Source organism: Macaca nemestrina, chromosome 18, assembly GCF_043159975.1.
Source record: "Macaca nemestrina isolate mMacNem1 chromosome 18, mMacNem.hap1, whole genome shotgun sequence".
Lineage (NCBI taxonomy): Eukaryota > Metazoa > Chordata > Mammalia > Primates > Cercopithecidae > Macaca > Macaca nemestrina.
Window position 1 is genome coordinate 13,019,979 of NC_092142.1, and position 16,011 is coordinate 13,035,989.

Genomic DNA, 16,011 nt, shown 5'->3' on the forward strand with positions numbered 1-16,011 from the left:
TTTCAATTATCTCCATTATCCTTCTGCAAACCCATGTGCCACATTTCAGAGCATTTTGCATGTGTAAGACCACAGTGAGAGCTCCTTTTCATTTCTCCCTGGAGAAACCCCCATCCTGGAATCGAAGCCCTCTGTTTATGATCCAAGTGTCACCACATCTCAAGTCTCAATGTGTGTGTGTGTGTGTGTGTGTGTTTTCTTTTTTGAGACAGAGTCTTGCTCTGTCGCCCAGGCTGGAGTGCGGTGGCATGATCTTGGCTCACCGCAACCTCTGCCTCCTGGGTTCCAGTGATCTCCTGCCTCAGCCTTCTGAGTAGGTGGGCTTACAGGTGTGCACCAGCATGCCTGGCTAATTTTTGTATTTTCAGTAGAGATGGAGTTTCACCATGTTGTCCAGACTGGTCTCAAACTCCTGATCTCAGGTGATCCGCCCGTCTCAGCCTCCCAAAGCGCTGGGATTACAGGCGTGAGCCACTGCGCCCAGCCCAATGTGTGGTTGTTATTAGCTATGCCCTTTACCGAACTCCTTTTCTTGACCTCTTATACCTACACCTGTTGTAAAGAAATAAATACAAAACAAGATTGCAGCAAAACACTAAAAGAAGAGCACTTTAGTTTTTAAAAATTTTAATTTTCTTGTGGCACATAACAACGAACTATGGTGTCACCAACCTATCGTATAATTAACTTCTCGTCTTTTGTTCCTTATGAATTTACATATTTAATTATCTTTCCACTTAATTTCCCATGGTTTTGCTATGTTGACTAAAACTTTGTAACGAGAAAGTCTTTTAATTTAATAGACTTTGCAGTTCACGTGTAACCAGCTTTGGAAGTCATTTTAGGATTACTGAGTGTTGCTTCCTAATGCTGTGCATTTTTCCTGCCAGGATTTGGAGTACCTAGGTTACCTGTCCACCAGAACAATGGCTGTAGAAGAGAAAACTGAGCAGTGGTCAGGAGCTGCTGAGAAGATGCAGTGAAACAGGTTACATCAGAACAATGCTGATTGGAAATAACCTACGCGTTTTTGTCAAGGGATTTTGCACTAGTGCATTTAATTCAAGTTAGGGCCAATTCAGAGGATGTGGCTTAAGGCACCGTTTTGGCCCCACCAGAATTTCTGCTTTGTTTCTTTTGAGAGCTCCGCATACATTCCCACTTTTTCTGTCGAAGTGGACACAATGAAGAGTCTCATGAGTGGCGGGGCATTCTGATCCCCAGAGACCACCCATCTGCGGAGTGACTACACAGCCAGAATGTGGATGTGAACAAACTCAAAATGTGCTGCCCAGCGGCTGGAGAAGTGGCATTTTAGAGCTTCGGTTTCAGTCTCTTGGAAGAGATTTTCATAAATGGCCAATTTATGTGCAAAGGTGACTTTTCTAGGCACCCGGGAAGGCAAATTTAGGCCCCGAGCTGTATCAACTGTATTCTGTTTCTATCATCAGCAATAACAGAAGTCTCAGAATTTAACAGTAAATGGTGGCTATTTGGCTCCTTGTCAAAATAAGTCTGCATGGCTCTTGCAACAAGGGAGATAGCTGTTCATTCTGCTGGGAAGGAAAGGAGATGAACTTTGTTTTGCCTCGCATTTTGGGAATTATGACTACAATTTAATACAATCAGGTGTAGTTTGTTTAAGGAATTATCAAAGATCATACTTGGATATCAGATTGGAATTGAGGTTGATAGGCAGACTTTGTTCATATGCTAACCAGAAAACAATACAATTCAAAAGTGGAGTTGAGAAACAGCATTAGGAGAATTTATTCAAACAGCCATGCAGAGATAGCCTAATATTTTAAAAACTGATTTCCAGGATCTCTCGCTCCATTTTAAAGGAATCGCAGTTCTATTTTGAGTAAAATTCAGGACAGGGCCCCAGCTCTCTGATTTATGCAAAAGGACATAAATTCACAAACCTGCCTGGGCTATTTTTATATTTCAGCAAGGGGTTGTGTGCAGCTGCTGTTTCTGGCAAAATTAAAAAAAAAAAATAGTGCAAGTGAAAAGTGAACGGGAACAGGAAGGACTGTCATTTTTTCTTGATCAAATCCATGAGATCGCCTTCTATTCCTTTCTCACTCAGCTCATCTAGACTGTAGTATCGGTGAACAATTTTCTCGGCAGTGACCACCACGACTCGGAGCCCATGGGGGTCTCTGCCAAGCTGGCATCCGATGGCAGATGACACCACCATGTCGAGGTTCTGGTAGGTGCCCCCGGCATTCCTGTGGTAGTGGCCGGAGAACACGACTTTGACACCTGCAGGGAAGGGAAAAAGACATTAGGGGGCCGAGGACTTCCATTAGGTAACCTGGGGTCTCCAGCATTTTATTCTGTGAACAGTAATATATTAAGTATATTATTATACCATCATGTAGAATTATCATATTAAATGTGTACTACTATTCCGTATATAATCAACAAATAGAAAGTGTATGTGACATACAGAATCTCTGAAAAGATACTTCATACTTAAAATATATTATTAACACTTTTGTCATAACTAGTACAAAGAAGTACTAGGAAGAAAATGAGAGAAGGAAGATGAAGTGAATGACTTTGAGAAAAGACAAAGGAGACTGAAGAAAACATCCTGAGGCCTATAGAAATATCCAGATGACAAAAGTTATGTCTTTTAAAAATAACGTTTATGGCCAGGAATGGTGGCTCATGCCTGTAATCCCAGCACTTTGGGATGCCAAGATGGGTGTATCACTTGAGGTCAGGAGTTCGAGACCAGCCTGGCCAACATGGTGAAACCCTGTCTCTACTAAAAATATTTTTTAAAATGGCCAGGCGTGGTGGCTCAAGCCTGTAATCACAGCACTCTGGGAGGCCAAGATGGGTGGATCACAAGGTCAAGAGTTCGAGACCAGCCTGGCCAATATGGTGAAGCCTCATACGAAAAAATACAAAAATAAGATGGGCGTGATGGCAGGTGCCTGTAGTCCCAGCCACCTGGGAGGCTGAGACAGGAGAATCACTTGAATTCGGGAGGTGGAGGTTGCAGTGAGCCAAGATCATGCCACTGCACTCTAGTCTAAGCAACAGAACGAGACTCTGTCTGAAAAATAAACACATAAACAAGTATATATCAATACAAAAAAATTAGGAGGGCCTGGTGGCTGGCGTCTGTAATCCCAGCTACTCAGGAGGCTGAGGCAGGAGAATTGCTTGAACCCAGGAGGCAGAGGTTGCAGTGAGCCTAGATCACGCCACCGCACTCCAGCCTGGGCAACAAGAGCAAGACTCCATCTCAAAATAAATAAATAAGTAAAAATAATGTTTATGGCATTCTAATTAAGATAGCAGAGCATGTTTGGCATTTGATGAACCCCCTCTGCTCCAAACAGCTGTAATGGATGAAACGTAAACCAGAAAACCCAAGGACACAGGTAGGCTCAAAAACAAAACAAATAGCTCTACTAGCCAGACACAAAACAGAGAGGCAAAGTCATGAGTGGGAGTAAAATGTCACCAGGAGTTCAGCTCTTAGAAGATCACAGAGACTGAAAGCATTTTCAGGGGAAAAGGGGGAAAATAAAGCCTGGCTCACTGCTGGAAGAAGGGCTGTTGTGGGTGCCTCTGTTTATGGAAGGAGGCTGAAGAAGGCTGCTGCTGCCTGGGGCTGGGGAAGTGGTAGGCTGGTAAATGTTTCACATGTTATTATTATTTTTAAAGACCTGATTTCTCATGTTTGTCAATTTCCATGGTGTAAATACTTCCATTGTGGTCGCGGCTGATTTCAAGTTGCAAGGTGATGTCATCGAACCAGACGTGGAAGAGATGCCCAGTAGTGCCCATTACATGAATATCAGATCTGTTTCTACCACAGAGATACAAAAGCTGCCAACAGCCTCAAGAGCATGGATCACAGGAATATTTAGCAAAAGAATTACAAAGTGATCAGTTTTGAGTATTTATTACCTTTGCTTTTTCATATAATCTATTTAATGCTGAGTTTATATAACTATTAATGCCACTTAACAACCACCTCACAACATTCCTTAAAATGTAATGACTGGTCCTAATGGGTTGGTAGGAGCTGTCTCCAGCACACCACTGGGCTAAGGCTTATTGCAACCTGAGAGTCTAGGAAGGAAGGAGAGACACAAGCTCAAGTCTAGGAACCGAAATGTTTTCCCCGATATTACCGTGGGGCCCTAAACTACTATTATCAGGCCTGGTCCTGAATGGGGGTGGAGGTAGAGGTAATGAAAACCACTAGAGAGACAGAAGTTAGCCAAGAGAGAAAGAATGAGGGAAAAACAAAACAAAAAAATACCCCTTACTCAAATTGACCCTGCAATTAAAATGTCTGCTGCCCATGAAGAAATCACATGGTAAAATAGTCTATGAACCCTTCAATTGGGAACATAAATTCACTCCAGATGAAATTAATTATTTAAAATTGACAAATATTTCAAATCTGTGTTTAAGACATCAAAGGGTCCTTAATAAAGGACTAACACCCATAAAAAGATGTTATGAGACAACATTGGCATAAATTGAATGAGAATAGGAGGTAATGAACATTTAGAAATAGTGGACACAAAAGAAGCATCCACTAAAATTTAAAATAAAAACAACCCTCAACAAATGAGATAGGCCAGGCATGGTGGCTCATGCCTGTAATCCCTGTACTTTGAGAGGCTGAGGTGCAAGAATTGCTTGACGCCACGAGTATGAGACCAGCCTGGGCAATGTAGCAAGATCCCATCTCTATGAAAAATAATAAAATAAATGAGATCAATTCTAGACATCAAAGAGGAAATTAGTGAACTGAGAGGTAAAACTGAGGAACCAGAAGACAATACAGAGACCCAGACAGAAGCAATAGGAACATGCTCTTGATTTGAGTTCTTTGAATTTAAAAATTTAAAGGACAGATTAAGATCAGCAGAAGTTTAGAGGAGTTGGTGGAGGAGAAAGGAGAAAATAATAGTGAGAAGAATTTGAAGAAATAACAGAAATTTTCCAGAAATAAGGAAGACACAGGTCCTCAGATAAAAGTACTACACAGGAAACATGAAAGTTAATTCATACTGATGTATGGTGCAATGAAACTGGTACAGCAAAGACAAAGAGAAAAACCATAGAAAGACAACTGCAGTAAAAACATTATGAAGAAAAAATCATACAGATAGCAGGAATCTTAACAATAACAGAATCAAAGAGTAATGCCTTCTAAATGCTGACAGCAAATAACTATGGACCTCAAATTTTATACCTAGCTAAACTATCATTTAAGCTCGAGGGCAAAAAAAAGACATGTTTGGAATATAAAAACTAAAAGTTTACCACGTCTAAATCTTCACTGAAAGAATTGCTTCAGCAAAAGAAAGGATGAAATATTAAAAAAATAATGATGAGCAAACACCAATATTTTAGTAAACTGAATTAACTATTGATTTATTTTTAAACCTATTTTTTAATGTTAAAAGTCAAACTAAAAATCAAAAATGTCAAGATAGGGAGTTCGGTGGAAAATTAAAACACAAATTATTGCCATATTTGGAAGGGAGATAAAAATACTGAATAACCTGATACTTTGCAAGGAAAAATGTATAGTTATCTTATTTCTTTAAAATGTCTGAGCATAGCAGTCAAACTAAAAATCAATAAACTGAACTTCATCAAAATTACCAACTTTTGTGCTCCCAAAACATCATAAAAAGTGAAAAGGCAACCCATGGAATGGGAGAAAATATTTGCAAATCATGTATCTAATCAGGGTCTAATATGCAGAAAACATAAAGAACTTTTACAACTCAACCAAAGGACAACCCAATTAACAAGCGGGAACGTATTTAAACAGACATTTCTTCAAAGGACATATACAAATGGCCGATAATCACGTGACAAGATGCTCAACATCATTTATCTTTAGGGAAATGCGAATAGCGACAATGAGATAACCACTTCATATCCACTCGGATGGCTGTGATGAAAGAGATGGAAAGCAACAAGTGTTCACAGGGATTTGGGGAAATTAGAACCTTCATACAGTGCTGGTGGGAATGTAAAATGGTACAGTTCTTTTGGAAAACATTTTGGCAATTCCTCAAATGTTAAACACATATTTACCATAATTGTGCTATTTCACTCCTAAGTATGCATCCAAGAGAAAACATTTGCCCATGCAAAAACTTGTAGGTGAGTGTTCATAGCAGCATTTTTCAAAAGAGCCTAAAATATGGAAGCAACCTAAATGTCCATCAGTTGATGATGCATAAACAAAATGTGGTCTACCCATACAATGGGATGTTATTTAACCATGAAAAGGCATAAAGCATTGATACATGCTGCAATGTAGATGCACCTTAAAAATATTAAGCTAAGTGAGATAAGTCACTTGCAAAAGGCCCCATCTTGTATGCTTCCATTTATATAAAATGTCCAGAATAGCAAAATCCATAGAGAAAGTAGATCAGTGGTTGCTAGGGGCCGAGGGAAGGATGGAACGGGAGAGTGACTGCTGACAGGTGCAGGGTTTCTCTGTGGAATGGTAAAAATGGTCTGCAATTAGATCATGGTGATGGTTGCACAACCTTGTGAATATATTAAAATGACTAAATTTGATACTTCAAAAGAGCACATTTTAGGGTATGTGAATTATAGCTCAATAAAAAATGCAAAAAAATTACAGGAAGAGGAGGAAGCTAAAATGATCCATATGGTAATAATGGATTAGAGTTGGAGGTATCAGTGGTAATTCACGTTTAGCTCAATATCACTGTGGTTTCACATAAAAATATTTATAGATATGTATATACACAGGCCAGTACACAGACATTCACTTCCTTGCTCTGTCAGCTGAGAGCCCCTAGAAGCATGTACTAGCAATGAGAGCACCTAGCACTCAGATCTGGCTTCCTAGTAAGGATTCTCTAATAAAAGGAACTATGGCTCCTTGGAAAAACGGCTACTGTAGCACTGAGCAGGAAATACAGATGAGCCTGGAACATCTTGTGTTGCGAGAAAGGAAAGCGGTGATCAGAAACAAAAACCCTGCAACGATGGGGTATGGCAAAGGGACACAGGAATCAAGCGACAGGATTCCCAATGGCCGAAGCTTAACAATATGAGTAGCGAAATAAACTAGTGTTGAATTATAACCCAAAGTATTAAAAAATCCCTGAGGCGGCCAGGCGCATTGACTCATGCCTGCAATCCCAGCACTTTGGGAGGCCAAGCCAAGAGGATCGCTTAAGGCCAGGAGTTCGACCAGCCTGGGCAACATAGTGAGACCCCGTCTCTACAAAACATTACAAAATTAGCAGGTGTGGTGGCTCATGCCTGTGGTCCTAGCTACACAGGAAGCTGAGGTGGGAGGATTGCTTGAGCCTGAAAGTTTGAAGCTACAGTGAGCTATGACTGCGCCATTGCATTCCAGTTTGAGCGACAGAGAGACCTTGTCTCTAAAAACAAACAAATAAAAACTTCGCAATACCATAATAATAAATTACTGAATAAATAAATAAACGGTAGGGGGGAAACATCTCCTACACACAGAAGGGTAACAAATAAATGACACAGACACCCCACCCTCTAGGAAGTACAGCATCTTTCCTCGCCCCTTAGGTGTGGGCTGCGCATTGTGACTTCTGTTCAGAGTATAAAGAGTAGATTAAAAAAAAAAAAAAAAAAAAAAGAAAAGAATGTATTCACAGTGAAGAAACTGGACAAACACCAAAAGTGGTAAGTCACACGGTTAGTATGTGCTCTTGATATGAATGTGATGAAAATGGCACTTCACCTCTGTGGTCTTCCTCCCCCAAATCCATCGCCCAGTCTAATCCAGAGAAAAACATCAGACACATTCCCAAGAGGACGCATTGTATCAAATACCTGACCAGCATTCCTCAAAACTGTCATCGAAAACAAGGAAAAGTGTAAGAAACTGTCATAGCCAAGAAGAACTGAAGCACATACAATGACTAAATGCAAATGATCCATGTGTTTTTATTTTTTTAATTATATATATTTTTTGTGTATTTTTTTGAGATAGAGTCTCACTGTGACACCCAGGCTGGAGTGCAGTGGCACGATCTCGGCTCACTGCAACCTCCGCCTCCTGGGTTCAAGTGAGTCTCCTGGCTCAGCCTCCTGAGTAGCTGGGATTACAGGTACGTGCCACCACGCCCGGCTAATTTTTGTATTTTTAGTAGAGATGGGGTTTCACCATGTTGGCCAGGCTGGTCTCGAACTCTTGAACTCAAGTGATCTGCCTACCTCAGCCTCCTGAAGTGCTGGGATTACAGGTGTGAGCCATCGCGCCTGGCTGTATTTTTAAAAATACACTTTTAATTTTAGAACAATTTATATTTACAGAAAAATCACAAAGATAATACAGAGAATTCTCATATCCCCTTTACCGTTTTCCCCATTCATTAACACACCACATCAGGATAATACATGTGTTACAATTAATGAACCAATATTGACACATTAACATTAATTAAAGCCCATGATTAGATTCCCTTAGTTTTTTCCTAATGTCCTTTTTCTGTTCCAGGATCTAAATGATTTTTACTAGGTCCACGCTGGGAAACAGAAAGGAAACAGAGATTGAGAATGGTGGTAAAGAGGGGCAAGGGAAAGCAAATGAGGAGACAGGAGAGCAAGGGGAGAGAAAGAGAAAGGCAGGAAGGGAATCTGCTGACAGCCTCTGCTTCTGGTGAGTGGGGTTCTGGGGGGCTGTAAAGAGAGCTCTTGGGACTATAGCTACCTATGCTGGCAGGAATTGGAGAGTCACCTGTGGGGAGGTGGGGATCAGCTCAGGTGCATAAAGGATCAGCTCAGGTGCAAAAATGAAGGGTATTCCGCCTTCCCGACTTAAGACAGCCACAGGTGGAGAGAAACAGCTACAGTCACGTGCAGCACATGGACGTTTTGGTCAGTGATGGATGCCATATATGAAGGTGGTCCCGTAAGATTATAATGCTGTATTTTCACTGTACCTTCTCTATGTCTAGATATACAAATCCCTACCATTGTGCTATGGTTGCCTGCAGTATCCACTACAGTACCATGCTGCATGGTTTGCAGTCTACGAGCCATAGGCTATAGCACACAGCCCAGGTGTGCAGTAGACTACACCATCTAAGTTTGCATAAGGACATTGTGATGTTTACAACACGACAAAATTGCCTAACGGTACATGACTGTAATTCCATTTACTTCCTATTAGAATTTGAACAGAAAGAACTCATGTCAAGGGGCCATCTAGCAATACTATCGCACATTTTACTGTACGTTCCCTTGGCCCAAAAAGACCATTTTGGTAGATGGTTATCCTTCAGAAATCCCCAGGGAAAAGCCCAAAGCTGTATCTGTGGTGTGCCTGTGGACATTAATATATGGTTCAACGTGCATCGCAGTACCGTGAGTAACGGTTGTTTATGGAAGATCTGTTAAATGACAGCATGTGCCTTTTTAAAAAAGAGGTAATTTATATGTACTGGCACCAAAAGGTGCCAAATACCATTAATATGTATAGCACACTGCTGCAAAAACATCGTGTGATCCTGCATAAAATAATGTGTACCTTAGGTTTGTGTGCATATAGAGGTATGTGTGCCTATGTGTGCATATGTATACCTAAGAGGGTATGTGTGCATAGGCATTAAACTGCTTATAGTGGTGGTTCCAGGTGAGGGGGGTGGGGTGGGATTAGTGAGAGGTGCATCATTCTCTCTTATTACAATAGTGTAATGCTTATGACGATCACAAATTAATCTGGTGATGGGGGTTGAAATCTCAGCACTTTCGGAGGCCAGGGCGGGCAGATCAGTTGAGGTCAGGAGTTTGAGAACAGCCTGGCCAAGATGGCAAAACCCCATCTTTACTAAAAATTCAAAAACTAGCCAGGCGTGGTGGCAGGTGCATATAATCCTAGCTACTTGGGAGGCTGAGGCAGGAGACTCACTTGAACTCAGGAGGCAGAGGTTGCAGTAAGCCGAGATTGTGCCACTGCACTCCAGCCTGGGTGACAGAGCGAGACCCTGTCTCGAAAGAAAAGAGAAAAAAGAAAAGAAAGAAAAAGAAAAATTAGGGCAACATGAACAGGGCAGGCTGGCATGACAAGATGCAGCCACTGCCACTCCAGAGCACAAACTGTGCGGTTCTCAGGTTGCAGCTGGGTTGGGCGCCCGATGGGTCCTCGCCATAAATAGAGAACTGAAAGGCTCCCATCGTACAGACTCAAGGGGCGGTGGAAATGACTGCTTCCTCTGTAGCTTTCCTGGGGTTTCAAAGCCAGTCTGTGGCTCAAATGGGACCGCATGAGATCAGCCCTGCCTGGGGGAACACTGAACGGCTGGACAGTAAGCACTTAGCATTATTATATCTTTGCATGCTAAATTATGTGTATGAGACTTGGCTCTTCATGCCTAACTCAGAGTTGTAAACCGTACTATTCTGGAAAGAATGTCTGGCAATTTTGAAAGAAGTTTGCATTAGTCATAATTAGCTGTAAAAACTCATTTATGTTTAATTTTCACACCATATTGATTGGCATTAACAGAGAGGGGAGCATTTAATGGTGATTGTTCGAGTGCCCAGAGGACCTTTCAGAGCGGTTTCCCCAGACCGTGGACAGCTGCGCTTCTCTGTAATATACATGTCCTCTCCATCTGCTCCTCAGGGCTCACCAATTATTGTTAACGTCCTAAGTCAGAGAAAATGTGACCAAAGGAGGATTCTTAGAGTAGCAAAGATGCTGCAAGAGGACTAGCAATAAAGATGAGGCCAGGTGCAGTGGCTCCCACTTATAATCTCAGTACTTTGGGAGGCCAAGGTAAGAGGATCGCTTGGGGCCAGGAGTTTGAGACCAGCCTCGGCAACAAAATAAGACCCTGTCTCTACAAAAAAATTTATCAAATCAGCCTGGCATGGGGGTGCATGCCTGTAGTTCCAGCTCCTCGGGAGGCTGAGAAGGGAGGATTGCTTGAGTTCAAGAGTTGGAGGTTGCAGTGGGCTATGGTTGCACCACTGCACTCCAGCTTGGGCAAGAGAGCAAGACCCTGTCTCAAAATAATAATAATAATAATAATAATAACAACAATAATGATGATGATGATGATGAGAGAAACTACTAGTGAGCAAAAAAGTTGTGTTCAAAACCTCCTTCTGGTAAAAGAGATTTCTCCCCAATTCCAATGAGGAACTTGGCTTTCTGGGGTCCTGCAAGACAAAAAATCAAGCAATGACCATGTGATGAGTTCACAAAGAGACGGCCAGGCAGGGGACGAAAGTCTGTCTCAGAAGTCGCAAGATGTGACTAACTCTGTCCTCCTGGGTTCTGATGCTGAGTTCAAGGCTCTGGCATGTTCCTGGCTGGCTCAAGGAGTCTGAAACGAGGGATGAGATGTTGAGTTGGAAAATGGGGGAGACACTTCTCGGGTTGAAGCCAGATTCAGAAGAAGCCTGGTGAATTTCCAGACGTGGGGGTTTCTGAGTCTATTTCTCAGATCCAGGGAGGCCCGGAAGTTCTGAACCTGGAATATTTCTCCTAGTTCCCCCTCCAGTAAGGGCAACCACTCCAGGGGGAGTGAAAGGAGGAGGGGCCTGGAAGGGGGTGGCACAGCAGCGGTGCGCTCTGTATCCTTCATCCTGTTTTACTGGATCCTCCCAATGCACCTCTGTCCTAGGGACTCACATCATCTCTATTTTACAGATGAGAAAACTGAGGCCCAGAGACGTTAAGAATCAAACACGAAGCCACACAGTTAGACAACAGGGCATCGAGGATCGGAACTTGGTGTACTCAGACATCAGAGCCCATTCTGCTTTGGGACCTTGGACCCATTACTGACCTCCATGAGTTTGTATTTCCTTATTTGTACAATGAATAATGACAGCCCATCTCATGGGTGGCAGAGGTCTGGGGGGGAGCATGGGTGTTGGTACCAAGCTCATCATCGCCCCACCCAGGAGGATTTCTCCAGGGCAGGGCCAGCTGCTCACTGCTGGAAGGGGGGCACACAGCACGGCAGTCCAGCTCTGCAACACGCAGCCTCTCTCCGAGTTATAATCCTGTCCCTTTGCTGCCAACGGGCCACAAGGACCTGTAAGAAGTTTCACCTGTCTCAGCTTTCTATTAGCTTTTGATAGGGAAGCATTGATTCACAACTCGATGGAGGTAAGGAATGTATTAATAAATCTTGGTTTCCCTGACGGGGGATTGATTTTAGTGGTGTTTTCAAGAGTTGGGCAGAATTTCCACTCAGCCTGTGCATCAGTCATCTGTGGCTGACATGCCTCTATGGTTCCTTAATTGAGTATTACATGTAGATTGTTTTGGAATTATGAACTGCTGTAAGGAGATGACAGGCATCTTTTTAAATTACTGCCGGAAGGATTTCCAGCAAAGGCAGCCACTGCACCAACAGAGGACGACTTCTGTGGCATTAGCTTCGTTTTTTTTTTTTTTTTTCTCCACAGTATCAAGTCATGAAGACACTATAAAAGCTATTTTTAAGTTATCTTGATTCAAGTTCATTTCAAATCAATCAGAGGATTGGGACACAGTCTCTGTATAACGTAATATTCTAATATTGGAAACTTGCTTCAAATCAATCAGGAAATTGAGATGCAACCCAGTATAATTCTGATACTAAACACTGAATTTCTTTAATGCCTTGGTGTTGGGGCTTAGACCTGAAAGTGTAAACACACTCCAATTGGACAGCTTTTACTTTTATCCTGCCTGAGACTATATTTGTGAAAATGTGATCCAGCTTTACGCTGTCAGTTATAACAGTGAAAACCGCACTGCAAACCATCACTCACACTGACTTTATTCCGCCTCAGTGATAGGGAAATATGTCACACACATAAAAAAGAGGGAGAGAAATGGAAAACTAAAAAAGGAAAGGTTTGGTGTAAATGTACAGAAAGTAGGTATAAATAATCCCTCCTGCCGGTAAAGAATTTCCTTAGCCGGCTTTGAGATAAGAGATTCTGGCCAGGGGTGGCCAGGGGGCAAAGGGGAAGAGACAGATGTTTCTTAAGTGGGTTTGGGAGGTGCAGGTTGGGAATACGAAGTCGTGGTTAAGCCCCACCTGACTCATTCAGGAAAAGCTTCTTCACTTTGTGCTGTCAATTGGGGAATTCTAGATTCCAGCATATTTACTCACCCTCATCAGAATTTCCCTGGTATATATCTTCCCCAGTGACCCAATGCCTGTGGCCCAGGACTGCCAGGGCACACGGTGGAAGGGGATCCGGATAAGGTGGGAGGTTGTTTCTTCAGTTAGTTTGAGGCCATAAACATGTGTTGAGCTCCCTCCTGGTGCCAGGTATTATGGAGTGTGGTAGGACCAACCATTCCCAGCAATCAGGAACTCGAGGTCTACAGCCAGGCAGTCACAGAAAGAGCTACTCATAACAAAACGCGGAAATCGACATCATTCAGCAGCGTTGTATTCACTGGACATCTACGAGCTGCACTTTGCACCCGCATCATCTCACTCAAGCCGAATGAGGACCCTGATGAGGAAGATATCATCCCCTTTTACAGATGAGGGAATGAGGCAGACAGGTTAAGTGACTTGCCTGGATGCACATAGCTAAGATGTATACTTGGACAAGGCCAATTCAGAAGCACAGGCTCTGTCCACCATCTCAGAGGTGCAAAGTGCCAAAGATCACGGTGCCATAGGCCCTGTAAGAAGGCTTCCTGGAGGGGGTGGCTCTGACCTAAACACATCCTTAATTTCTCCTAGTTCTCTGCTCATGTCTGACCTGAGGCCTGAGGAGGGATCATATTATGATGGTAAAAACAATAATGATGATAATAATATTTATGGAGTGTTCATTATCTGTCTAGACATTGTTCTATACACTTCACTTGTTTTTAGCTCATTTAATTCCCACAATTTCTCCATGAAGGAGGCATGGTTATTATCTGTGATTTTTTTATCCGATTTAGAGACGTTCAGTAGTTTGCCTAACTCAGCCTGTAAGTGGCACGGTGGGATCTGAACCCAGGAGTCTGTCCCCAGAGTCAGCACTAAAACACCTGCCAAGTGGAGGTAAAGACACATCAGGTGAGGGGAATATCACGAGTGAGTGAAGAGAGTCAAGTGTGTCCAGGAAGCAGCAGGCACCAAACGTAAAGGCTCCTGCAGACTGGCACCTGCTGGGCGTCCGAATTTCCCCTTCAGCATTTTAAATCCTCCTGACATCCAACATCAAGAAACTCCTGCACATTTCCCAGAGGACACGACTGAAGGTCAGCTGATGGGTGGTACCAGAATTCCAGTTCAGATTCTGGCTTGGCTGGAGGACAGGCGAGGGCGGGGAAAGGCGGGCCAGAGGGCTGCATGGGGCTATACACTGGCTGAAATGGAATGACTTACAAAAAGTGCCAAGGTTGGCTGGGCGCAGTGGCTCATGCCTGTAATCCCAGCACTTTGGGAGGCCGAGGCGGGCGGATCACTTGAGGTCAGGAGTTTGAGACCAGCCTGACAAACATGGCAAAATCCCATCTCTACTAAAAATACAGAAATGTGGATGTGGATGTGGTGGTGTGTGCCTGTAATCTCAGCTACTTGGGAGGCTGAGGCACGAGAATCACTTGAACCTGGGAGGCGGAGGCTGCAGTGAGCTGAGCTCGTGCCACTGCACTCCAGTTTGGTGACAGAGCGAGACTCTGTCTCAAAAAGAGAAAAAAGAAAGTGCCACGGTCGTGTATGTGTCTCCCTTCTCATGGTAAGCATCAAAGCATCCCATCACTTCCAGCTTCAGCCTTTCACTGATTCAAACCCTATCATCCCCAAATCCCGTGAACTAGCATGGGATCTTAAAGACATTTTCATGGAACTTCTTTTGAGGATCACTTCTAACTTAATTGACCCACGTCAGCAAACGTTTTCCAGAAAGGTCTGGATAATAAATATTTTAGCCTTTGTGGGCCATGCGGTCTCTGTCACGACTACTCAACTCTGCTTTCCTTTGTAGCGTGAAAGCAGCCATAGAAAGTATATAAGTTTGTGGGTAAGGCTGTGATCCAATAAAACATTATTTACAAAAACAGGAGGAAGGCCACCCTCACTAATAAAGCATACCATTAAAAATAATACATTTGGGTAAGTTCAGCCAAGAGTTCTTGACTCTTCAAAAATCTGAAAGTTTCTGTGCTTCTCAAAAATAAAAATTGAAAAACAGTAACAACAAAGGAAACAGTAACTTGTAGTTTCATTTATAAAACCACGAATGCCATTTCAAACAAGGGAGGCAAGTGAATTGTGTTAGTGAACACAAAAAAGGTCAACTATTCTGTAAGTAAGAGCATCTGTCCTGATGGTCAGAAAGAGACTTCTATATCTACTTTAAAAGTGTCTACATCCTTCCATCTAAAAAAGTAACTCAGATCTAATTCAACTGTTTTGACCATTATAGGTACCCTGCATTTCCACAGAAATTTTACAAGCAGCATGCTGATTTCTACAAATAATAAAAATGCTATAATTTTGATTGGGATTTTGTTGAATCTATCGATCAACCCAGGGGAAAATGCCATATTAACATTGGCCCTGTAATCCATGAATATGGTCTATCTTTCCATTTACTTAGGTCTTTTAAAATTATTTTCAGCAATGTTTTGTAGAGGCAGAGGTCTTGGACATCCTTTGTTATTCCTAGGTATTTCATGTTTTATGATGCTATTGTAAACTGAATTATTTTTTGCAATTTCACTTAACAATTGCTTGCTGATACTATATAAAAAATGCAATTATTTTTGTCTATTAACCTTGTATCCTGAGACCCTGCTAAATTCATTTATTCATTCTAGTAATTATTTGGTAGACTCCTGGGATTTTCTAAGTTAAAAAAAAATCACATCATCTGCAAATAGGTCATTTTACTTCTTATCTTTATGTCTCTTATTTCTTTCTCTTGCTTTTTGCAATAGTTAGGATCTCCAATATAACGTTAAAAAGTAATGGTGAAAATAGTCACTCTTTTTCTTGTTGGCTATAAATTTAGTTTTCA

General features: G+C 42.2%; 1 protein-coding gene across 1 annotated transcript in view; it reads right to left on the bottom strand.

Moving 5' to 3' along the window:
* Window positions 1-1,746: 1,746 nt before the first annotated feature.
* LOC105467747 (calcineurin like phosphoesterase domain containing 1) overlaps window positions 1,747-16,011 on the bottom strand; it is a 135,662-nt gene continuing 121,397 nt past the window's right edge. The window contains exon 4 of the mRNA XM_071084135.1: window positions 1,747-2,268. Within this exon, the coding sequence (XP_070940236.1) occupies window positions 2,039-2,268 (230 nt within the window). The 3' untranslated portion in view covers window positions 1,747-2,038. The remainder of the gene's footprint in view (window positions 2,269-16,011) is intronic.